Consider the following 20,924-nt stretch of genomic DNA (forward strand, 5'->3'; position numbering starts at 1 on the left):
TCCGGCACGGAAAAGGAGCAGAACGCCGGTGCCGGAGGAAGGCAACAGCAGTGGAATAGTGGGGCCGGCGGTAGGGGGCGGAGGCACGCCGGGAGCTGCGGCGAGGCGCAGCTCGTGAGCATCCAAGCGGTGACGGCGGGTGAGGCACGCACCACAAGTAAGGGCACAGCACGGGCGGGGCCGTGAGGAGGAGGCCATGGTGTGAGCACGTGCGCGCGAGGGGGAGAGGAGGAGGGGGAGCTCACGGGGGCCGTAGGGTCAAGGCAGCGGGGCTCGGGGAGGAGGTCGGGGACGACGACGACGGAGTGGAGAAGAGGACGACGGGGACAAGGCGCGTGGAGCTCCGGGCGGTGGCGGAACGGTCTGGCGAGTCAAGGGGGGCCTTCGAGCGGCAGCAAACGGGGAGCAGTCGCGGTCGGCGCGGCGAGGGGCACCGTCGAGGGAGCGGGGACGATGCGCGAGGATGTGGGCGGGGGCTGGCGAAGCGGCACCGGGCGATGGCCAGTGAGCCCCGATTCGATCTGGATCGGGGGGAGAGGGAGAGATGAGGGAGTGGGGGAGTAGGGGAGTGGGGCACATGGGGGGGTTAGGGTTCGGTCGCCCTAGGGGGTTGTAGGGGTTCGGCGGGCCGGGGGAGGGAGCTGGGCTGGCTGGGTGCGCGACCAGTCGGGCCGTGGCCCAGTTGGGCCGAGGGGGTGCCCCTTTTTTTTGTAGTTATTTTATTTCTTTTCTATTTTCTGTCTTACTTTAGTTCCTCTTTTATTTTAGTTTTGCAAGCTATAAAAGTAGTCCCAAATTTAGTGTTAGTAAATAGGCTACTGCCACATAAGTTTGGGTAACTAAATAAAACAGTTTAATATTTTATTTTTGTAAAAGGAATTCAACTAATGGGTTTTGCTACTTTTAAAATATTTTTAGAGTATTAAACCTTTTCTAAAAGTGTGGTTTCTCCACCATACTTACCTATGCATTATTTGGCTCACCCCGAACATTTTAGTTTTAATATTTGAAAACTTTTATTGTTTGCTTGATTTTGAATTTGAATTTGAATCGGTTTCGAACTAACGCGAGATTAGCAACAGTAATCGAGGTGACGTGGCATCATTAGTAGATGGTTACTGTAGCTTAATTATCCGGGCGTCACAATTCTCCTCCACTACAAGAAATCTTGTCCCGAAATTTAAGCGATGGAGTAAGGGGGGAAAGTGTTGGTATCGAAAACCTAACGAGTCTTCTCGGTCTTGGCTGCCCTTTCGAAGAGGTTGATCCCTTTCGTTGCTGTCTTCATTTCTCTGCTTCAAGTCACCATGATCAAGTCGTCATCCTTTCTTCGGAATCTTCAACGTACTTACGAATAGGTAAGGGGCAGCTCGGCTACGACAGAATGCTTATGAGGGAAAACAATCTGGGGTTAACCCATGAATGAGCACAAGATTATCTCTCGAGTTGAACATATAAAAATACAACGAGAGTAAGGTACGAAGGTACAATAAGAGGTTCCCAGCGGATAGATAGTTGCTCGAAGTCTGAACCAGAGTGAGAAAGGGGTTCAAAGCGGCAAGAGTAAGTATTGCGTCTGATACCAGAACAGATTACTAGGCATGTGGCTCGTGAATTACACACGAAGTCAAGCTCGAGGAATAACTTTGACAACAGGGTGTGTACAGGAGAGTCAGGTTTCGATCATGTGGAACTTGTGGGTTATGGGCCCACCATGTGGGTTTAAGTAGGAAGGGCGGTGGCATCTTGCACGGTCATGATAGCAAGGCATGTCAGAGGGTAGCCGGTCAGTTATGTTGACTGCATCGTTGGTACCAAGGGCGAGGGACGAAGAGAACCATTTTCCTGCTCGTTGAACGAGGCGGACCAATAGGCAAAGTTCTCATCCATCGGTGGTTACCGGAATGCTATCGACAAATGCAACATGGTCTTACTGACCCGGTTGTACCCCAAGGTGTTTACAAAAGCAGAAGAACATTACTGCTTAGATCATATGGATCACAAGGAAGGTTAAACAAATTAATGGAAAGGAAAATGTGTTTAAACACATATTTCAGGGGTATATCCTTCCCAAGGACAAGTAGAGCATGATATCCATGACATGATATAATGTAGAAAACCCTTTAGGTAAGGGGAGAGAAATTTTATGAAATTACCCATGCAACGGTGTTTGGATAATTGAGCAAGGAACATTTAGCATTAGGCTTAAAATGTTCTTGTTGAAAATCGGAGTACCATAGACATGCTTCGAGATAGCATTGACATGGTCATCAGGTGAAGATCAAACTTTGGAAACACAAAGGATTCATCGAAAACAACTTATAGGAAAGTCTTACAATTTCCTCATGGAAGAATGGATAGCCTTGCTCAAAAGGACTCTATAACAATAGGGCCTCGGGCCAGGTGTGCTAGGCATGACATCACCTTACCGGGTCATATAAAGGCCAATGTTATATCTCATGGAAATATGTTCCAACCATCATATCTGGCCGAGATTCGGATCTTATTGGTGTCAGGATAACTCAGACTCAGGATATTTGAGAAGAAAGGTGCAACACAAAGTGTTGAATGACATTGTAAGATTCTCGGGAATTGTACTATGGAAGCGAGTTCCAAAACAAGAGTTCATCAGTAAACTAACGAGAGGATGAGGAGGTGGCTGATGGACTCAGCGACCATTCATTGAGATTTCCAAAAAGATGGATTGGCACAATTATGAGAACAAGGACATAACATTTGTCACATCAAGTGATATAATGAGGTATGCTCGAGGAAAACATACACAATTAAAATTGGTTGAAAGGCGCACCCGAAATATGGGTTGGGTTCCACGACCAATGTTAGAATGGTGATTCAATAATCAACAGTCTAAGAATGAAATTTCGACCATTAACTTCAAAGCAATAAGGTTGCTAGAAGTTTTTAAAATTACTAGTCCATTTGTCGGTATTACTGTTAGGAACAACAGGGGACCAAGAAAAGAATGGTGATGGTGATAAGTATCACTTAAATCAAGAATTCTCAAGAACTGGTGAAATTCCCACAACATCCTTGACATCAAAGATGGCAATATTCCAAGGTAGAACATGACACAAGCTGGGTAGAAAGGAACTCAAGGTAATACACAAAACATGAGCAAGTTTGTGTTGGAGGGAGGGCATTAACATTGCCGATGATAATACAAACCATCGAGGGTCAAGGATGGTATTCCCCATCAAGAATTCAATAGATATTTTGGAAGAGCTCAGAATGTTGATGATCACGACACCTTTGTCGGAAGATTCCATGAGGCTGCCATTGAATAACGACGACATCAAGCAAAAGGAATGGTGAAGCAAAAGACCACTGGAACCACGGATACGACACAACCTCGGAATCAAGTATTGTTGTTCAAGACAATAATATATGACAAGGAAGATCGACGTAAGCTTAGCTCAGCGTCAAAAAGTGTGTTCCGGGAAGAAGGACCAGGTAGCACAGTTAAGATTTAGCACGATCAGGCTAGGAATGACATGATCGGGTACAAACTCGTAAGTAAAGAATATCAATAGGAGTTGTTGAGCCGTAATGCAGACTCGGTTCAGTTATCGGTGTCTTCGAGTGTTTAACAACTCGGAGACCGTGAAAAATTGGAATCAGTGAGAATGTAGAACTTGATGAAGAACTCATAAGAAGTTATGCAGTTCCATGATAATCTCGAGATACCAGGGGGTAACACTCGACGTCAGATCAAAGTAGAGTTTGGACTAGGGTATTGCTTTGCAGAAGACAAGTGATCAAACTTGCACGAGAAATGGAATCAAGGAGAAACATGGTCGGAACCACGTCCACAGATACAAGATGATCTTATAACAAGGGGATAATTATTTTAAGAGAAGCTTCCATGATCAGGTATACATCATGTCCATGGGCATGAACACAGGGTTCAAGGTCGACTCCCACTTGTTCAACGCATAACCTTTCATTCACCTCTCGTATTTCGAAAATGACATTAGTTGTTAAAAGTTTTTACCTGGTGCAATACCAGATAAGTATGACCCGTGAAATCTTTCGGGTTCACACAGATTAAGGAAGGCATAGGTTCAACCCATCGGGGCATCTTAGGAGTATATACCACACATTTCGAGAATAAATAACGCAAACTCGATAGTAGAGTATGCTTGAGAAAGCAAAGGATACAATTTACCAAAGGCATTATGTATCCGAGGAAAGGCTCACAAGCTTATTGAATATGAAGGACGTTGTCGGATAAAATCCGACAAAAGGTTCTGGTGGTCCACAAGGGATCTGATGTGAGCATCGGTACTCAACCAGAGGAAGAAAGAATGCAAGGAGGTCAGATTATAGAAACAACTGTCTAACTCAAAGCTCAATTGCAAAGGAATTATGATTTCCAAATCCAGGGATCAGAAGCAACGCTCTGATCAAGGATGGATAAGTTGAGTAGGCTTAGGGGTACAATCGATGGCAATTTGATTGGTCGAGATCCAGCTCATGTTCGAAAGTAGCCGAAAATATAATTTATAAGGATCAACTGATGATTGCATGCATTCGCACACATATAGAATCAACGGACACAAAATGATAGTGACAAAGGATGCCAATAAGATTTCTAGACTTATGGGATTAACCATAATGAAAGCAAGCAAGAATTTCAAGAGCAAATGGCTGCCGAAGATTTTCGAAAGATCGAATGGTATTTTCAAGACTATTGTGAAACACATGAACGGCTAGGGATGAGGGGATACTCGGCAAGTGCGAGGAATTATCCGTTTACGTATTCATGTGACAAAGAACAGCAAGGCAGTAAGCTCAAAGGATTATCGGAACAACGACGAGTGTTTCGGGGTATCTTGTAATAACAAGACCAACTGGGGATGAATGTAAGAATAACAACTGCAAGTAGTTATCCATAAGGGTTGACGGTGGAAGGGAATTGCAAACGCGATGAACACAAGTTCTCGGGTTAATAGCGTAGAGTATCTTCAGGGTCTTCACGTGCAGCAGATGATCATCAGTAATAAGAGGCTCTCCGGGTGAAAGTGATAATGAGATCCTAATGTTAGATTTAGTAAAATTCATTTAACCCGAATAGAAGAGAGTTCAGAGTCCCAGAGTAAAGGTTGAGGAATAAAAGATCCTACTACCACCCAATGGCGACGTGGGCCCGTAAGCCGCACAGCCATGTTAGTAAAAGTTTTGCAATGACTAGACTCAACTTCGGCCAAGGAGTGTGGAAGGAGGATTCCTACAGGCAGTCGGCTCTGATACCAACTTGTGACGCCCCCGATTCAATCATACACTAATCATACACGCAAACGTGTACGATCAAGATCAGGGACTCACAGGAAGATATCACAACACAACTCTAAAAAAAATAAGTCATACAAGCATCACAATACAATCCAGGGGCCTCGAGGGCTCGAATACAAGTGCTCGATCATAGACAAGTCAGCGGAAGCAACAATATCTGAGTACAGACATAAGTTAAACAAGTTTGCCTTAAGAAGGCTAGCACAAACTAGGATACGGATCGAAAGAGGCGCATGCCTCCTGCCTGGGATCCTCCTAAACTACTCCTGGTCGTCGTCAGCGGGCTGCACGCAGTAGTAGGCACCTCCAGTGTAATAAGAGTCGTCGCCGACGGTGGCGTCTGGCTCCTGGGCTCCGGCATCTGGTTGCGACAACCAGGTAGAAGGGAAAGGGGGAAAAGAGGGAGAAAAGCAACCGTGAGTACTCATCCAAAGTACTTGCAAGCAAGGAGCTACACTATATATGCATGGGTATATGTGTAAAGGGCCATATCAGTGGACTGAACTGCAGAATGCCAGAATAAGAGGGGGATAACTAATCCTGTCGAAGACTACGCTTCTGGCAGCCTCTGTCTTGCAGCATGTAGAAGAGAGTAGACTGAAGTCCTCCAAGTAGCATCGCATAGCATAATCCTACCCGACGATCCCCTCCTCGTCGCCCTGTTAGAGAGCGATCACCGGGTTGTATCTGGCACTTGGAAGGGTGTGTTTTATTAAGTATCCGGTTCTAGTTTTCATAAGGTCAAGGTACAACTCCAAGTCGTCCTGTTACCGAAGATCACGGCTATTCGAATAGATTAACTTCCCTGCAGGGGTGCACCACATAACCCAACACGCTCGATCCCATTTGGCCGGACACACTTTCCTGGGTCATGCCCGGCCTCGGAAGATCAACACGTCGCAGCCCCACCTAGGCACAACAGAGAGGTCAGCACGCTGGTCTAAACCTAAGCGCACAGGGGTCTGGGCCCATCGCCCTTAGCACACCTGCACGTTGCGTACGCGGCTGGAAGCAGAACTAGCCCCGTTAATACAAGAGCAGGCTTACGTTCCAATCCGGCGCGCGCCGCTCAGTCGCTGACGTCACGAAGGCTTCGGCTGATACCACTACGCCGAGTGCCCATAACTGTTCCCGCATAGTTGGTTAGTGCGTATAGACCAAATGGCCAGACTCAGATCAAATGCCAAGATCTCGTTAAGCGTGTTAAGTATCCGCGAACGCCGACCAGGGCCAGGCCCACCTCTCTCCTAGGTGGTCTCAACCTGCCCTGCCGCTCCGCCACAAAGTAACAGCCGGGGGCCGTCGAGAACCCAGGCCCACCTCTATCGGGATGGAGCCACCTGCCCTTTCAGCCCCCTCATCAGAATCACTTGCGGGTACTCAACGAGCTGACCCAACTTTAGTCACCACATGTGTCATGTATAAAGTATATAGTATATACCCGTGATCATCTCCCTAGTGATCACGGCCCGATAGTATAGCATGGCAGACGGACAAGAATGTAGGGCCACTAATGAAACACTAGCATCCTATACTAAGCAGTAGGATAGCAGGTAAGGGGAACAACTGTAGCAACAATGACAGGCTATGCATCAGAATAGGATTAACCGAAAGCAGTAACATGCTACACTACTCTAATGCAAGCAGTATAGAGAAGAGTAGGCAATATCTGGTGATCAAAGGGGGGGCTTGCCTGGTTGCTCTGGCAAGAGAGAGGGGTCGTCAACACCGTAGTCGTACTGGGTAGCAGCGGCGTCGGTCTCGGTGTCTAGCGGAAGAAGAGGGGGAAGAAACAATAAATACAATGCAAACAGATGCATAACGATGCATGACAAAGCAATGTGTGATGCTAGGCGTGCCCTAACGCGGTATGAGGTGATACCGATGAAGGGGGGAAACATCCGGGAAAGTATCCCCGGTGTTTCGTGTTTTCGGGCAGAGGAGCCGAAGGGGAAAAGGTGCGAGTTCGATAGGTTAGGGATGCGTGGCAGACGAACGGGTTGCGTATCCGGATTCGTCTCGTCGTTCTGAGTAACTTTCATGTACAAAATATTTTCATCCGAGTTACGGATTATTTAATATTAATTTTAAAAGGTTTAATCAATTTTATAGAATTAAAAGATTATTTTAATTCAAAATTGCATTTATGATGTCAGCATGACATCAGCGGTCAACTCTGATTGTTGACTGGTCAAGCTGACACATGGGTCCCACTGGTCATAGACTCAGGTTAACTAAACCGGTTAATTAGACTAACTAAGTGATTAGACTAATTTATATTAATTAGATTAGTTAAACAGGACTAATTAACTCATTAATTAATTAATTAATTAATCCTAACATTGTTTTATTCTTTTTATTCTCTTTTTTTTAAAACGTTCCAGGGGCTGGGCCCCATTTGGCAGTGGCCCAGAGGCCTAACGGGCACTGGGCGTTAGCAGTTACGGTTTGCAGGCGCTAACGGCGCCCGACCAGGCAACGGCCGAGCGGGGCAGATGGGCGCCGGCGTCAGGCGATGACCGGGGCCGCGGCAAGGCCGGCCAGTAACGGCACCAGCGAGGCCAGTCGAGTGGTGTACTACCGCAGAGGACGGCGGGGGTCGCGCGATAGGGCGGTGGAGGGGGCTGCGGCCAGAGACGGCGCAGAAGTGGCGTGGTAGTGAGCGCGGGCGTCCGGCACGGCACAGGAGCAGAACGCCGGTGCCGGAGGAAGGCAATAGCAGTGGAATAGTGGGGCCGGCGGTAGGGGGCGGAGGCACGTCGGGAGCTGTGGCAAGGCGCAGCTCGCGAGCGGCCAAGCGGTGACGGCCGGTGAGGCGCGCACCGCAAGCAAGGGCACAGCACGGGAGGGGCCGCAAGGAGGAGGCCACGGTGTGAGCACGTGCGCGCGAGGGGGAGAGGAGGAGGGGGAGCTCACGGGGGGCCGTAGGGTCAAGGCAGCGGGGCTCGGGGAGGAGGTCGGGGACGACGATGACGGAGTGGAGAAGAGGACGACAGGGACGAGGCGCGTGGAGCTCCGGGCGGCGGCGGAACGGTCCGGCGAGTCGGGGGGGCCTTCGAGCGGCAGCAGACTAGGAGCAGTCGCGGTCGGCGCGGCGAGGGGCACCGTCGAGGGAGCAGGGACGATGCGCGAGCATGTGGGTGGGTGCTGGCGAGGTGGCACCGGGCGATGGCCAGTGAGCCCCGATCCGATCTGGATCGGGGGGGAGAGGGAGAGATGAGGGAGTGGGGGAGTTGGGGAGTGGGGCGCGTGGGGGGGGGGGGTTAGGGTTCGGTCGCCCCAGGGGGTTGTAGGGGTTTGGCGGGCCGGGGGAGGGAGCTGGGCTGGCTGGGTGCGCGACCAGTCGGGCCATGGCCCAGTTGGGCCGGGGGGGTGCCCCTTTTTCTGTAGTTATTTTATTTCTTTTCTATTTTCTGTCTTACTTTAGTTCCTCTTTTATTTTAGTTTTGCAAGCTATAAAAGTAGTCCCTAATTTAGTGTTAGTAAATAGGCTACTGCCACATAAGTTTGGGCAACTTAATAAAACAGTTTAATATTTTATTTTTGTAAAAGGAATTCAACTAATGGGTTTTTCTACTGTTAAAATATTTTTAGAGTATTAAACCTTTTCTAAAAGTGTGGTTTCTCCATCATACTTACCTATGCATTATTTGGCTCACCCCGAACATTTTAGTTTTAATATTTGAAAACTTTTATTATTTGCTTGATTTTGAATTTGAATTTGAATCGGTTTCGAACTAACGCGAGATTAGCAACAGTAATCGAGGTGACGTGGCATCATTAGTAGATGGTTACTGTAGCTTAATTATCCGGGCGTCACACTTGCACTCCCAAGTCCTCTCGATCACGTTCGTTCCAAAAATCACGCTCCCGAAGGTTTCATTCTATTTGGACTCCATTTGATATTCCTTTTCTTCGAAATACTGAAATAGGCAAAAAAAATAGCAATATGGGTTGGGCCTCCGGTTAGTAGGTTAGTCCCAAAAATGATATAAATGTGTAAAATAAAGCCCATAAACATCCAAAAGGGGTAATATAATAGCATGGAACAATCAAAAATTATAGATACGTTGGAGACGTATCAGGCACTCTTTGAAGCTCTTTGTGTTGGTTGAATAGATGAATATGATATTGTGTGATGCATATCGTATAATCATGCACACGGATACTTGAGGTGACATTGGAGTATCTAGGTGACATTAGGGTTTTGGTTGATTTGTGTCTTAAGGTGTTATTCTAGTACGAACTCTATGATAGATCGAACGAAAAGAATAGCTTCGTGTTATTTTACTACGGACTCTTGAATAGATCGATCAGAAAGGATAACTTTGAGGTGGTTTCGTACCCTACAATAATCTCTTTGTTTGTTCTCCACTATTAGTGACTTTGGAGTGACTCTTTGTTGCATGTTGAGAGATAGTTATATGATCCAGTTATATTATTATTGTTGAGAGAACTTGCACTAGTGAAATTATGAACCTTAGTCCTTGTTTCCTAGCATTGCAATACCTTTTGTGCTCACTTTTATCATTAGTTACCATGCTGTTTTTATAATTTTAGATTACAAAAACCTACATCTATCATCCATATTGCACTTTTATCACCATCTCTTCGCCGAACTAGTGCACCTATACAATTTACCATTGTATTGGGTGTGTTGGGGACACAAGAGACTCTTTGTTATTTGGTTGCAGGGTTATTTGAGAGAGACCATCTTCATCCTACGCCTCCCACGGATTGATAAACCTTAGGTCATCCACTTGAGGGAAATTTGCTACTGTCCTACAAACCTCTGCACTTGGAGGCCCAACAACGTGTACAAGAAGAAGGTTGTGTAGTAGACATCAATCATTATTACTTTTTCTCTTTAGGCTTATTATTTTGGTTTAGAGAAATTTATAGTAGTTTGCTTCAGACGCCTATACCTGGATAGGAGTGCAAACAACATAGAGAAGTACAATATGGCGAAGAAGGCCGCAAAGTGAGCTGTCAGTGAAGCAAGGGGTCGGGCATATGAGGACCTCTACCCACGGTTAGGAACGAAGGAAGGCGAAAGGGACGTCTATAAGATGGCCAAGATCCGAGAGAGGAAGACAAGGGATATTGGCCAAGTCAAATGTATCAAGGACGGAGCAGACCAACTCTTGGTGAAGGACGAGGAGATTACGCATAGATGGCGGGAGTACTTTGACAAGTTGTTCCATGGGGAGAATGAGAGTTCTATCATTGAACTGGATGACTCCTTTGATGTGACCAACATGCGTTTTGTGTGGTGAATCCAGGAGTTTGAGGTCAAGGTGGCTTTAAAAAGGATGAACGGACGAAAGGAGATGGGCCTTGATTGTATCCCCATTGAGGAGTGAAAAGGTCTCGGGGACATAGCGATAGTATGGTTAACCAAGCTTTTTAACCTCATTTTTCGGGCAAACGAGATCCCAAAATAATGGAGATGGATTATATTAGCACCAATCTTCAAGAACAAGGGGGGTGTTCATAGTTGTACTAATTATCATGGAATTAAGCTGACGATCCATACAATGAAGCTACGGGAGAGAGTCATTGAGCACCGCTTAAGAAGAATGACAAGCGTGACAAAAAATCAGTTTGGTTTCATGCCTGGGAGGTCGACCATGGAAGCCATTTTCTTGGTACGACAACTTATGGAGAGATATATGGAGCAAAAGAAGGACTTGCATATGGTGTTCATTGACTTGGAGAAGGCCAATGATAAGATACCGCGGAATGTCATGTGGTGGGCCTTGGATAAACACAAAGTCCCAACAAAGCACATTACCCTCATCAAGGACATGTACGATAATGTTGTGACAAGTGTTTGAACAAGTGATGTCGACATTGATGACTTCCCGATTAAGATAGGACTACATCAGGGGTCAGCTTTGAGCCCTTATCTTTTTGCATTGGTGATGGATGAGGTCACAAGGGATATACAAGGAGATATCCCATGGTGTATGCTCTATGCGAATGATGTGGTGTTAGTTGACGATAGTCGGACGAGGGCAAATAGGAAGTTAGAGTTATGCAGACAAACCTTAGAATCGAAAGGGTTTGGGCTTAGTAGAACTAAAACCGAGTACATGATGTGCGGTTTCAGTACTACTACGTGTGAGGAGGAGGAGGTTAGCCTTAATGGCCAGGTGGTACCTCAGAAGGACACCTTTTGATATTTGGGGTCAATGCTGCAGGAGGATGGGGGTATTGATGAAGATGTGAACCATCAAATCAAAGCCGGATGGATGAAGTGGCGCCAAGCTTCTGGCATTCTCTATGACAACAGAGTGCCACAAAAGCTAAAAGGCAAGTTCTATAGGATGGCGGTTCGACCCGCAATGTTGTATGGCGCTAAGTGTTGGCTGACTAAAAGGTGACATGTTCAATAGTTAGGTGTGGCGGAGATGCGTATGTTGAGATGGATGTGTGGCCACACGAGGAAGGATCGAGTCCCGAATGATGATATACGAGATATAGTTGGGGTAGCACCAATTGAAGAGAAGCTTGTCTAACATCATCTGAGATGGTTTGGGCATATTCAGCGCAGGCATCCAGAAGCTCCAGTGCATAGCGGACGGCTAAAGCATGCGGAGAATGTTAACAGAGGGCGGGGTAGATCGAATTTGACATCGGAGGAGTCCGTTAAGAGAGACCTGAATGTTTGGAGAATCACTGAAGAGCTAGCTATGGACAGGGGTGCGTGGAAGCTGGCTATCCATGTGCTAGAGCCATGAGTTGCTTGCGAGATCTTATGGGTTTCACCTCTACCCTACCCCAACTTATTTGGGACTAAAGGCTTTGTTGTTGTTGTGGAGAAATTTATAGTAGTTCAAGATATTAGATACAAATTGTTCTGTCTCCTCTTTTAGAGTAATTATCAATGTATTTGCCTGTGTAAGGCTGCATAATAAATACTCACCCCCCCCCCGCCCCCAGAAAAAGTTTAACTTAGATTTGTCTAGATACAGATGTATCTAGAGATGTTTTAGTGTTAGATACATGTGTATCAAGATAAATCTAAGACAAAAACTTCTCTAGATACATGTGCATTAATCTAAGATAAACTTTTTGGGATGGAGGTAATAGATAACATGAGATTTTATTTTGATTTTTATTATATTCTAACTTTGCAATTCAATCTTATAGAATTATCATGTGGGCGGTTGATACGTATCTATAATTTTTGCTTGGTTCATACTAATATTTATATCATTACTACCCTATTTTGGCACCTATTTCTATTATTTTTCAGGATTAACCTATTAATGCGGGCCTAGTGCTAGTTTTGTTTTCTAGTTTCCGGACCAAAAAATTAGGAAAAAATACGTCGGCATTTAATGTCCAAAAGGTTCTAGGAAGCTCCAGAGGGAGGAAAGGGTGGTGATATGTCCCAAACATATTTACTTTTCCAAGCACTATTGCTCTTGTTTTGGACTCTAATTTACATGATTTGAATGGAATTAATCCGGACTGACGATGTTGTCAGCAGAATTGCCAGAATATTTTAAAAATACTGGTGAAGAGAATTAGCAGAGGGGGGGCTCCCAGGCGCCACAAGCCCAGGGGCACGCCCAACCACCAGGGCGCTCCTACCAGGCTTGTGGGCCCCTGGTAGCTCTGGCAACCATAACTCCAACTCCATAAGTACCTATTTCAGAGAAAAAAATCAAAGAGAAAGAATCATCATGTTTTACGATACGGAACCGCCACCACCTCGTGTTCTTCATTGGGAGGGCTGATTTGGAGTCCTTTCGGGACTCCGGAGAGGGGGATTTGACGCCATCATCATCATCAACCATTCTCCATCAACAATTCCATGATGCTCATCACGTGAGTGAGTAATTTCTTTGTAGGATTGTTGGACGGTGACGGGTTAGATGAGATTTGTTATGTAATCCAATCAGTTTTGTTAGGGCTTGATCCCTAGTATCCACTATGTTCTGAGATTGATGTTGCTATGACTTTGCTATGCTTAATGCTTGTCACTAGGGTCCGAGTGCCGTGATTACAAATCTGAAACCTTTATGTTTTCATGAATATATTTGAGTTCTTGATCCGATCTTGCAAGTTGTATGCACCTATTATGTGTTATAATTCGCATACCCAAATGGCAATAATTGAGATTCTTTCCGGTGATTTTGTTGCTGCCGTTACGATCACTATAAAATTTCTATTGTTACTGTTACTGTTGCTATTGCTATTGTTACCACTACTATCAAACTAACATAATATTGTGCTACTGATCACTTTGCTGCAGATATTTGGTTCTCCAGGTGTGGTTGAATTGACAACTCAACTACTAATACTTACAAATATTCTTTGGCTCCCCTTGTGTTGAATCAATAAATTTGGATGAAATACTACTCTCAAAAATTGTTGCGATCCCCTATACTTGTGGGTTATTAAGGCCTCTTGCTGGCACCGTTGCTGGGGTCCACTCTATTTGTTGAGTCACTTGGTAATTATATCTGTTGATCACTATGAAGAATCCAGAAGATAATAGAACCAACATCGTTCACTCTAAGACGAGGGGAGGTAAGGAACTACCATCTAGCGTCTCTTTAAGTATATTTCACATATGTAACACATTAGGGGCAACAGACCTTCTAAAAGTAAGTTTTAGAGTATGGCCATCACACCCTTGTTTGACAGTGCAATTCTGCTATTAACACAAATCAAACCACACCCGGTATTGAGTTCTAAGAGAAAAATCTCCAGCCCAAGTGTCATGCCAGAAGGATATATTATTCCCATTCCCCAGGGTTCACCTATAGAAAGGCCTAGATCCAGCCAGAGCCCATGTAAACCCTTTCTAGAAAGGGATGCCCACTTGTTGCTTGCACCAGAAGATTTCAAGTTTCTCAGTTAAGTATTTATATGATCCACCAAAGTCGCCCAGTTTTATCCCTACCAGCAAAGTATCTCCTGGCCCAGGAAGCAAGCAAAGACATGTTTACTTCCCTTAAGTTAGGAATATTCAAACCCCCAAATTCTTTTCTCAAAGAAACCAAACCCCAATTGGCCAAGTGGTATTTATGGATATCCCTAAGGTTTCCCCAAAGGAAGTGTGTCATCTCAGAAGTAATGGCCTTAATTGCCCATTTACGAATCTTAATAATAGACATCAAACAGGTGGGGATACTAGAACTACAAGCTCGAAGAAGCACCAATTTAGCTTCATAGCTAAGAAGTCTTCCCGTCCATCCACATATTATTTTCATAATTTTATGAACTATAGGTTGGAGGTCCTCTTTGCGCAACTTTGCAAAATGCAAAGGCACACCAAGATATGTTAAAGGGAAGGAGCTCAGTTTACAGCAGAAAATCTAGGCTAGTAGTTTAGAAATCTCCTATTCAACATTGAGACTGATCAGATCACATTTACTAAAGCTAATTTGCATGCCGGATAATTCATCAAAACAAGATAGTATCCATTTAACATTTCTAGCATTTTCCAAACTAGGTTCTAAGAACAGAAGTGTATCATCAACATATTGCAAGCTAATGATCCCTCGAGGGACAACATTGGGGAGAACCCCAACAATAATACCTACTTGGGAAGCTTTAATGAGCAGTTTAGAAAACACATCAACCACCAAATTTAATAGAATGGGAGAAAGTGGGGCCCCTGTCTTAACCCTTTCCCATTAACAAACAAAGTGCCATTGTTATCAGTTAGTCTTGCATAGAAAGAACAATACTGAATAGGTCTCATCACCCATCTAATCCATTGATTGCCAAAACCCCTAGAAGAAAGCATTTTCACAAGGAAATCCCAGTTAACTCTATCATAGGCCTTTTCATAGTCCAACTTGAGGACAACCCCAGGTAGCTTGGACTAGTGGAGCACATGAATAGTTTCATAAGTAGTCACCATACTTTCCAGGATGTACCTACCTTTAACAAAAGCTGACTGGCAAGATCAAAGCAGCCTATCACTAATAGGTCCCTATTAGTCATGGCTTTACTGAAATATTTTATGGAGCAATTGCCCAAGCTAATAGGCCTAAACTGTTTCATAGCTTGGCATCATGCTCTTTTGGAATCAGAGCTACAATAACATAATTAAGTCTAGCCATATATAATACCCCATTTTCAAAATCCCTGACTAAAGTCATGCAATCATGCTTAATAAGTTCCTACCAAGTTTGGTAGAAAAGAAAAGGAAAGCCCATCACGGCTTGGAGCACCACAAGAGTAGGACCCCATAGTAGCATTCTTAATTTTTTGTTCAGGAAAAGGTTTTCAAGATCATCTACTTGAGTAGAATTCAATTTTTCTTGCTCAGACCAGAAGGAAGGATCCAAATGAATGTTCTCCTTTTGTTCAAAACCAAAAAGGTTCTTATGAAAGTCAGTGGCAACTTTCAGCATGTCAGCAATAGTTGTCACAGGAACTTCATCCCGCATTAACATATATAGCTAAGTGGTTTTTCGTCCTCCTCTGGTTGGCTAGGGCATGGAAATAATTATCCCCTTCCAGAATTTTCTTAGTCCCAGATCTCTGCCACATGGCAGTTTCCTCTTTTCTCCAAATATCTTTCAACCCAGCTTGAATATCTTTCATTCTTTGATGATCAACATCAGAAATCAAATTCTTCTCAGCAAAAAACATCAAGGATATCAAATTCTAAAAGCAGCTCTCTTTTTTTTTCTTAATAGCAGCATCGATATTGATGCTCCATCCTTTCACTTTTTTCCTAAAAAGTTTTGTTTTAAAACTCCAAGTATCAATAGCAGAGTTATAAGGGGAAGGGGTAGACCGAATCTCCTCAACTAATTTAATAGTTGAGTCAACTCATCGCACCAATTTATATATGTCTATGAATTGAAATCAATGAGTCGCCTCAAGGAGTGGGTCCCGTTTGGTCACAAATATAAGAAAAAAGGAAAGGGGTTAAAAGAAGAAATAAATTCCGCTTGTGTGTCGAGGAAGGAAGAAAGAGAATTAAAGAAGGAATATATCCCCCTATTATGAGCCCTTGAGCACGAAGGAAAAGAATTAGAAGAAGGAAATAAATTTGGCAAGAAAGAAAGAAGTAAATTAGAAGAAGAAAAAATAAATTTGGTTCTCTATGCCTAGCCTCGAGGGGTTTAAGTTGAAACATGGCCAAATTGGGTCCCACAGACAAAACGCGGTTTCTTTATCTCACCAACTATTTTTTCAGATAAATATGCGGTTTATAAATGCACCTTTGGGACGTGTTGGAGTTGGACCCCTGAGCTCGATCGGCCCCTCCCCATGGAGCGGCGCCCCGACGCGAATGGCGACATCGTCCTGGAGATGGCCCCTCCCGGCGCCGACGGGCACCAGCAGGGCGGCGATGGCGGCACAAGCGGTGGTCGGACCCTGAGCTTCAGCCAGGCGTACAAGATGCGACACCGGACACCTCAGGCACGTAGTAGACATATATACTCCTATGATATATCCATGCATCGCAGATCGATCTCGACCAACTCTCGACCAGATCGATCCTGACTCGTAGGATGGATGTAGGCGTTCACGGTGTCACAGACGCTGCTGCTGAGCTTCCAGTCGCTGGGCATCGTGTACGGCGACCTGGGCACGTCGCCGCTCTACGTGTTCCCGTCCGTGGTCCTCCCCGGCGCCGGCGAGCGGGACTTCCTCGGCATCCTCAGCCTCATCCTCTGGACGCTCACCCTCATGAGCCTGGTCAAGTACGTGCTCATCGTGCTCCGCGCCGACGACCACGGCGAGGGCGGCACCTTCGCGCTCTACTCGCTGCTGCGGCAGCACGTCAACTTCAAGGGCGGAACGCCGGGGCAGTTCACGCGGCTGCCCTCCGACCTCCACCTCAGGTTCCACGGCAAGAAGAGGCGGTCCGAGCCGTCCCGCGTGCAGAGATTCCTGGAGGGCAGCGCCGCCGCGCAGTCGGTCCTCACCTACGTCGTGCTCGTCGGCACCTCCATGGTCATGGGCGACGGCGCCCTCACCCCCGCCATCTCAGGTGACGACCGAACGTGCAGAATATTTTCTTCTGTTTGAACCGTTTGAGTTGTTCCGATTTTTCCTAACCGTCCGTCCGTAACAACTTGATTGATCTCTTTTTGTCTGTTTCTTGTTTCCGGTCAGTTCTTTCGGCCGTTCAAGGGATCCAATCGAGATCTCCCAAGATCGAACAAAGTAAGAAGAAGAAGAATCGGCTACTGCTACTTGAATTATCTGTTTGATCGTATCGTTGTGATTTGACGTGCGTGCGGTTAACATTTTGTTTGTTTGTTTGTTGCAAATGCAGAGCATGTGGTGATGCTGTCGGTGGTGATCCTGCTGCTGCTCTTCCTTTTCCAGCAGATGGGCACCAGCAGGGTCAGCTTTTCCTTCTCCCCGATCATGCTCCTCTGGTTCGCCTCCATCGCCACCATCGGCCTCTACAACATCATCGTCTACTACCCGCCGGTTCTCAAGGCCGTCAACCCCTACTACATCTACTGCTACTTCGCCAGGAACGGGGCCGCCGGCTGGGAGCAGCTCGGCGCCGTAATCCTCTGCATCACAGGTTGCTGAAATCTGTGTCATGTTTCTCAATTTCATCAACACAAAAATGTTGGACAAACTCTGCTAAATCTGAAGTTTCTGATCGTCTATAATCAGGCGCTGAAGCTATGTTTGCCGACTTGGGTCACTTCAACAAGAGATCAATTCAGGTACTACTACATTACATTGCCTGGCCCTGCGGATTAATGGTACCATAATGGCATTCTAATTCTAATTAATCATTTTTGCAGGTGGCCTTCTCGACGGTGGTGTACCCGTCGCTCATCCTCGCGTACGCCGGTCAGGCAGCGTACCTGATCAAGAACCCCGCCGAGCTGAGCACGGCGTTCTACAGCAGCATCCCGGGTGCCCTGTTCTGGCCCATGTTCGTGGTCGCCACCCTCGCCGCCATCGTCGCCAGCCAGTCGCTCATCTCCGCCAGCTTCTCCATCATCCGGCAGTCCATCGTGCTCGACTACTTCCCACGGGCCACCGTGCGGCACACCTCTGACAAGTACGAGGGCCAGGTGTACTGCCCCGAGGTGAACTACCTCCTCATGCTCTTCTGCGTCCTCGTCACCATCGGCTTCCAGGGCGGCCCGGAGATCGGCCATGCCTTCGGTGTAGCGGTTATATGGGTCATGCTCATCACCACCGCGCTCATGACGGTGGTCATGGTGGTGATCTGGGACGTGCACCCGGCGCTCGCCGCCACGTTCTTCGCCGTCTACGTGGCCGTAGAGGGTCTGTACATGAGCTCGCTGATGAACAAGATGGCGCAGGGCGGGTGGGTCCCGTTCGCCATCACCGCCTTCTTCCTGGTGATCACCGTGTCCTGGACCTACGGCCGGAAGAAGAAGGGCGAGTACGAGGCGGGCCACATGATCTCCTGCAACGAGCTCGCCGCGATCGTGGCCAGGTCGGCGCGCGTGCCAGGGGTCTGCTTCTTCTTCACGGACCTGATGAACGGCATCCCGCCCATCGTGCGCCACTACGCGGAGCACACCGGCTGCCTCCGCGAGCTGCTGCTGTTCGTCACCGTCAGGAGGCTGCCGGTCACCTCGGTGCTGCCCGAGGAGCGGTTCCTCGTCGCGCCGGAGGAGGAGGTGCCACCGGGGGTGTACAGGTCCGTGGTGCAGTACGGGTACATGGACAAGCAGGACATGGAAGGCGAGGAGTTCCTGGAGTCGGTGCTCGCGGCGCTCAAGGAGATCGCCCGCACAGCCGAGGAGGCCGCCATGATGGACCGAGCCTGCAGGAGCGGGGTGAGCGTCGTGATCGGGAGGACGATCCTGACGGCGAGCGGCGGGAATCGCGTGCATGGATGGTTCAGGCGATTCGTGGTCAATCACATGTACAGGTTCCTGCAGAAGAACTTCAACTCGGGCGTTTCCAACCTCAAGTTAGATCATGACAAGACGATGCAGGTTGGAATGAACTATAAGATCAAGCTAGATTAAATTTGTTACTAGCATTTTACAACATGTAATAGCCCACACATTTCTGAGCCTAAATTCAAAGGATCCTTTGCTTGTTAGCCATGCGTTTATCCAGCGCAGCGACGGCAACTTTTCCATTTGTGTTCACTCTTTCTCAGTTTCCTCTCATATCTCAAACTCGATAATTTCCACACAGATTTTCGGTTACCCCAGAAAAAATATCGCGCTCGGTACAAAAACCCTGCCACACACACACCTCCACTAATTTGGCGGCATTCCTATGTGTGGCTAATTTTTCTGCATTCCTGTTCGGGCTGCCTTTGATACAAGTATGCAACGGGAGCTCATGGTAGATTTACTGAAGTTGGTTGGTCATTACACACTTGTGCAGCGAAATGGAAATGGGGTTGTGAGTTGTGACGGGTCATGCATTTAGCTGGGTAATTCGTCATGACATTTGGGCCGCGAGTGAATCAAAGTTTTTACTGGTCATATGCGATCATGCCTTATGTAAAAGATGCATTAAACTAGCAAAATAAAATTATGAAAAAACAGTTAATTCGTGCTTCTTTTGTACTCACGGATGAAGCTCAACTGGGTGTTGAGTCATATATATGTTTTTTTTTGCGGGGTGAGTCATATATATGTTGGCCGTACATTTGTGGGTAGTCAACAAAATAGCAACAAATCAACTCCAGGATCTATTCCACTAGCAAAAAGAACATTATAAGTGATCGGTTACCACAAACTAGGGGTGGGCATAAAAACCGACAAACCGAACACCGGGCCGAAGCCGAAACCGAAAAAACCGAATTTTTGGTTTTTGTCAATACACAAACTGACTTAATTAGGGCATGGCACGCTGTTAGTAGCAACACTTATCACTGACGGGCAACCGGGTACTTCAACCCGGTATTTCGAGTCTCAAATTAGATCATCACAAGACAACGCGGGTTGGAATAAATTACAATTGAGATTAAATTAGACGAACACTGTCAGGAAAGAGAGAAACACATTCAAACAGCCACATACTACTCGCCTTCCTCCATTAAACATGTGCGTGTACCGAAAAAAAAGCTATTCCGATCACACGTCCGTTCGCGAGTCGACCGTCATTAAAACAACACTGGTTGGCTCCGGCCGTCCGCCCGCTATTCAAACAGTGATAGACGCCGGGCAAAACACACACCACACTCCGCTCCCATCTGGGTGGACCGTCGAACCTGCCGGATACGAGCCAGGCAATGCTATGCTCCACCACCCTCGACGATCCAGGGCACTGTAGACTAGCTTGCGAATGCAGAAGCTCCAAGCCGGTGCATCGTTCAACAACTCGCCGCTTCAAGCGAGCTTACTGGGGAGCACGGCGGCACAGGCATCATGGTTGCCGTGGACGATGTCGTGTCATATCGCTCCGCCCGTGCACATGATCACACCATCCACCGTCAACATACGTGTAACCGCACCCTGCCAGCGAAGAAAGAAGCCGGCTTCGCGGAGATGGATGAAGTGATGGCCAACACGTCCGCGGCTGCCGCCATCATCGAGGAAAAATAGAACACGGGAGACCGCCGCCACTTGGGTCCCATGAAGACCACCACCGAGGCGACACCGATGTACACAACCGGTGTTTTGCTCGGTCGTAGGCCATCGTAGTCCCCTTCTCAT

At 46.7% G+C, this 20,924-nt stretch overlaps 1 protein-coding gene across 1 annotated transcript; it reads left to right on the top strand.

Annotated features, from left to right (window-relative positions):
• The first annotated feature begins 16,520 nt into the window (after nt 1-16,520).
• Nucleotides 16,521-19,354, top strand: LOC123066324 (potassium transporter 6). The gene is made up of 6 exons (XM_044489432.1): nt 16,521-16,716; nt 16,819-17,290; nt 17,416-17,466; nt 17,579-17,839; nt 17,935-17,987; nt 18,069-19,354. Exons 1-6 carry the CDS (start codon nt 16,564-16,566, stop codon nt 19,275-19,277), a joined length of 2,199 nt encoding a protein of 732 aa, XP_044345367.1. The 5' UTR covers nt 16,521-16,563; the 3' UTR covers nt 19,278-19,354.
• The last annotated feature ends 1,570 nt before the right edge of the window (nt 19,355-20,924 follow it).

Source organism: Triticum aestivum, chromosome 3B (genome assembly GCF_018294505.1).
Source record: "Triticum aestivum cultivar Chinese Spring chromosome 3B, IWGSC CS RefSeq v2.1, whole genome shotgun sequence".
Taxonomy (NCBI): domain Eukaryota; kingdom Viridiplantae; phylum Streptophyta; class Magnoliopsida; order Poales; family Poaceae; genus Triticum; species Triticum aestivum.

Excerpts from the sequence above, each read along its gene's own strand:
- LOC123066324 (XM_044489432.1), top strand. The coding sequence starts at position 16,564 with ATGGAGCGGCGCCCCGACGCGAATGGCGACATCGTCCTGGAGATGGCC. Across the intron at positions 16,717-16,818 it reads TGCGACACCGGACACCTCAG|GCGTTCACGGTGTCACAGAC; the intron begins GCACGTAGTAGA and ends GGATGGATGTAG. Across the intron at positions 17,467-17,578 it reads ATCTCCCAAGATCGAACAAA|AGCATGTGGTGATGCTGTCG; the intron begins GTAAGAAGAAGA and ends TTGCAAATGCAG.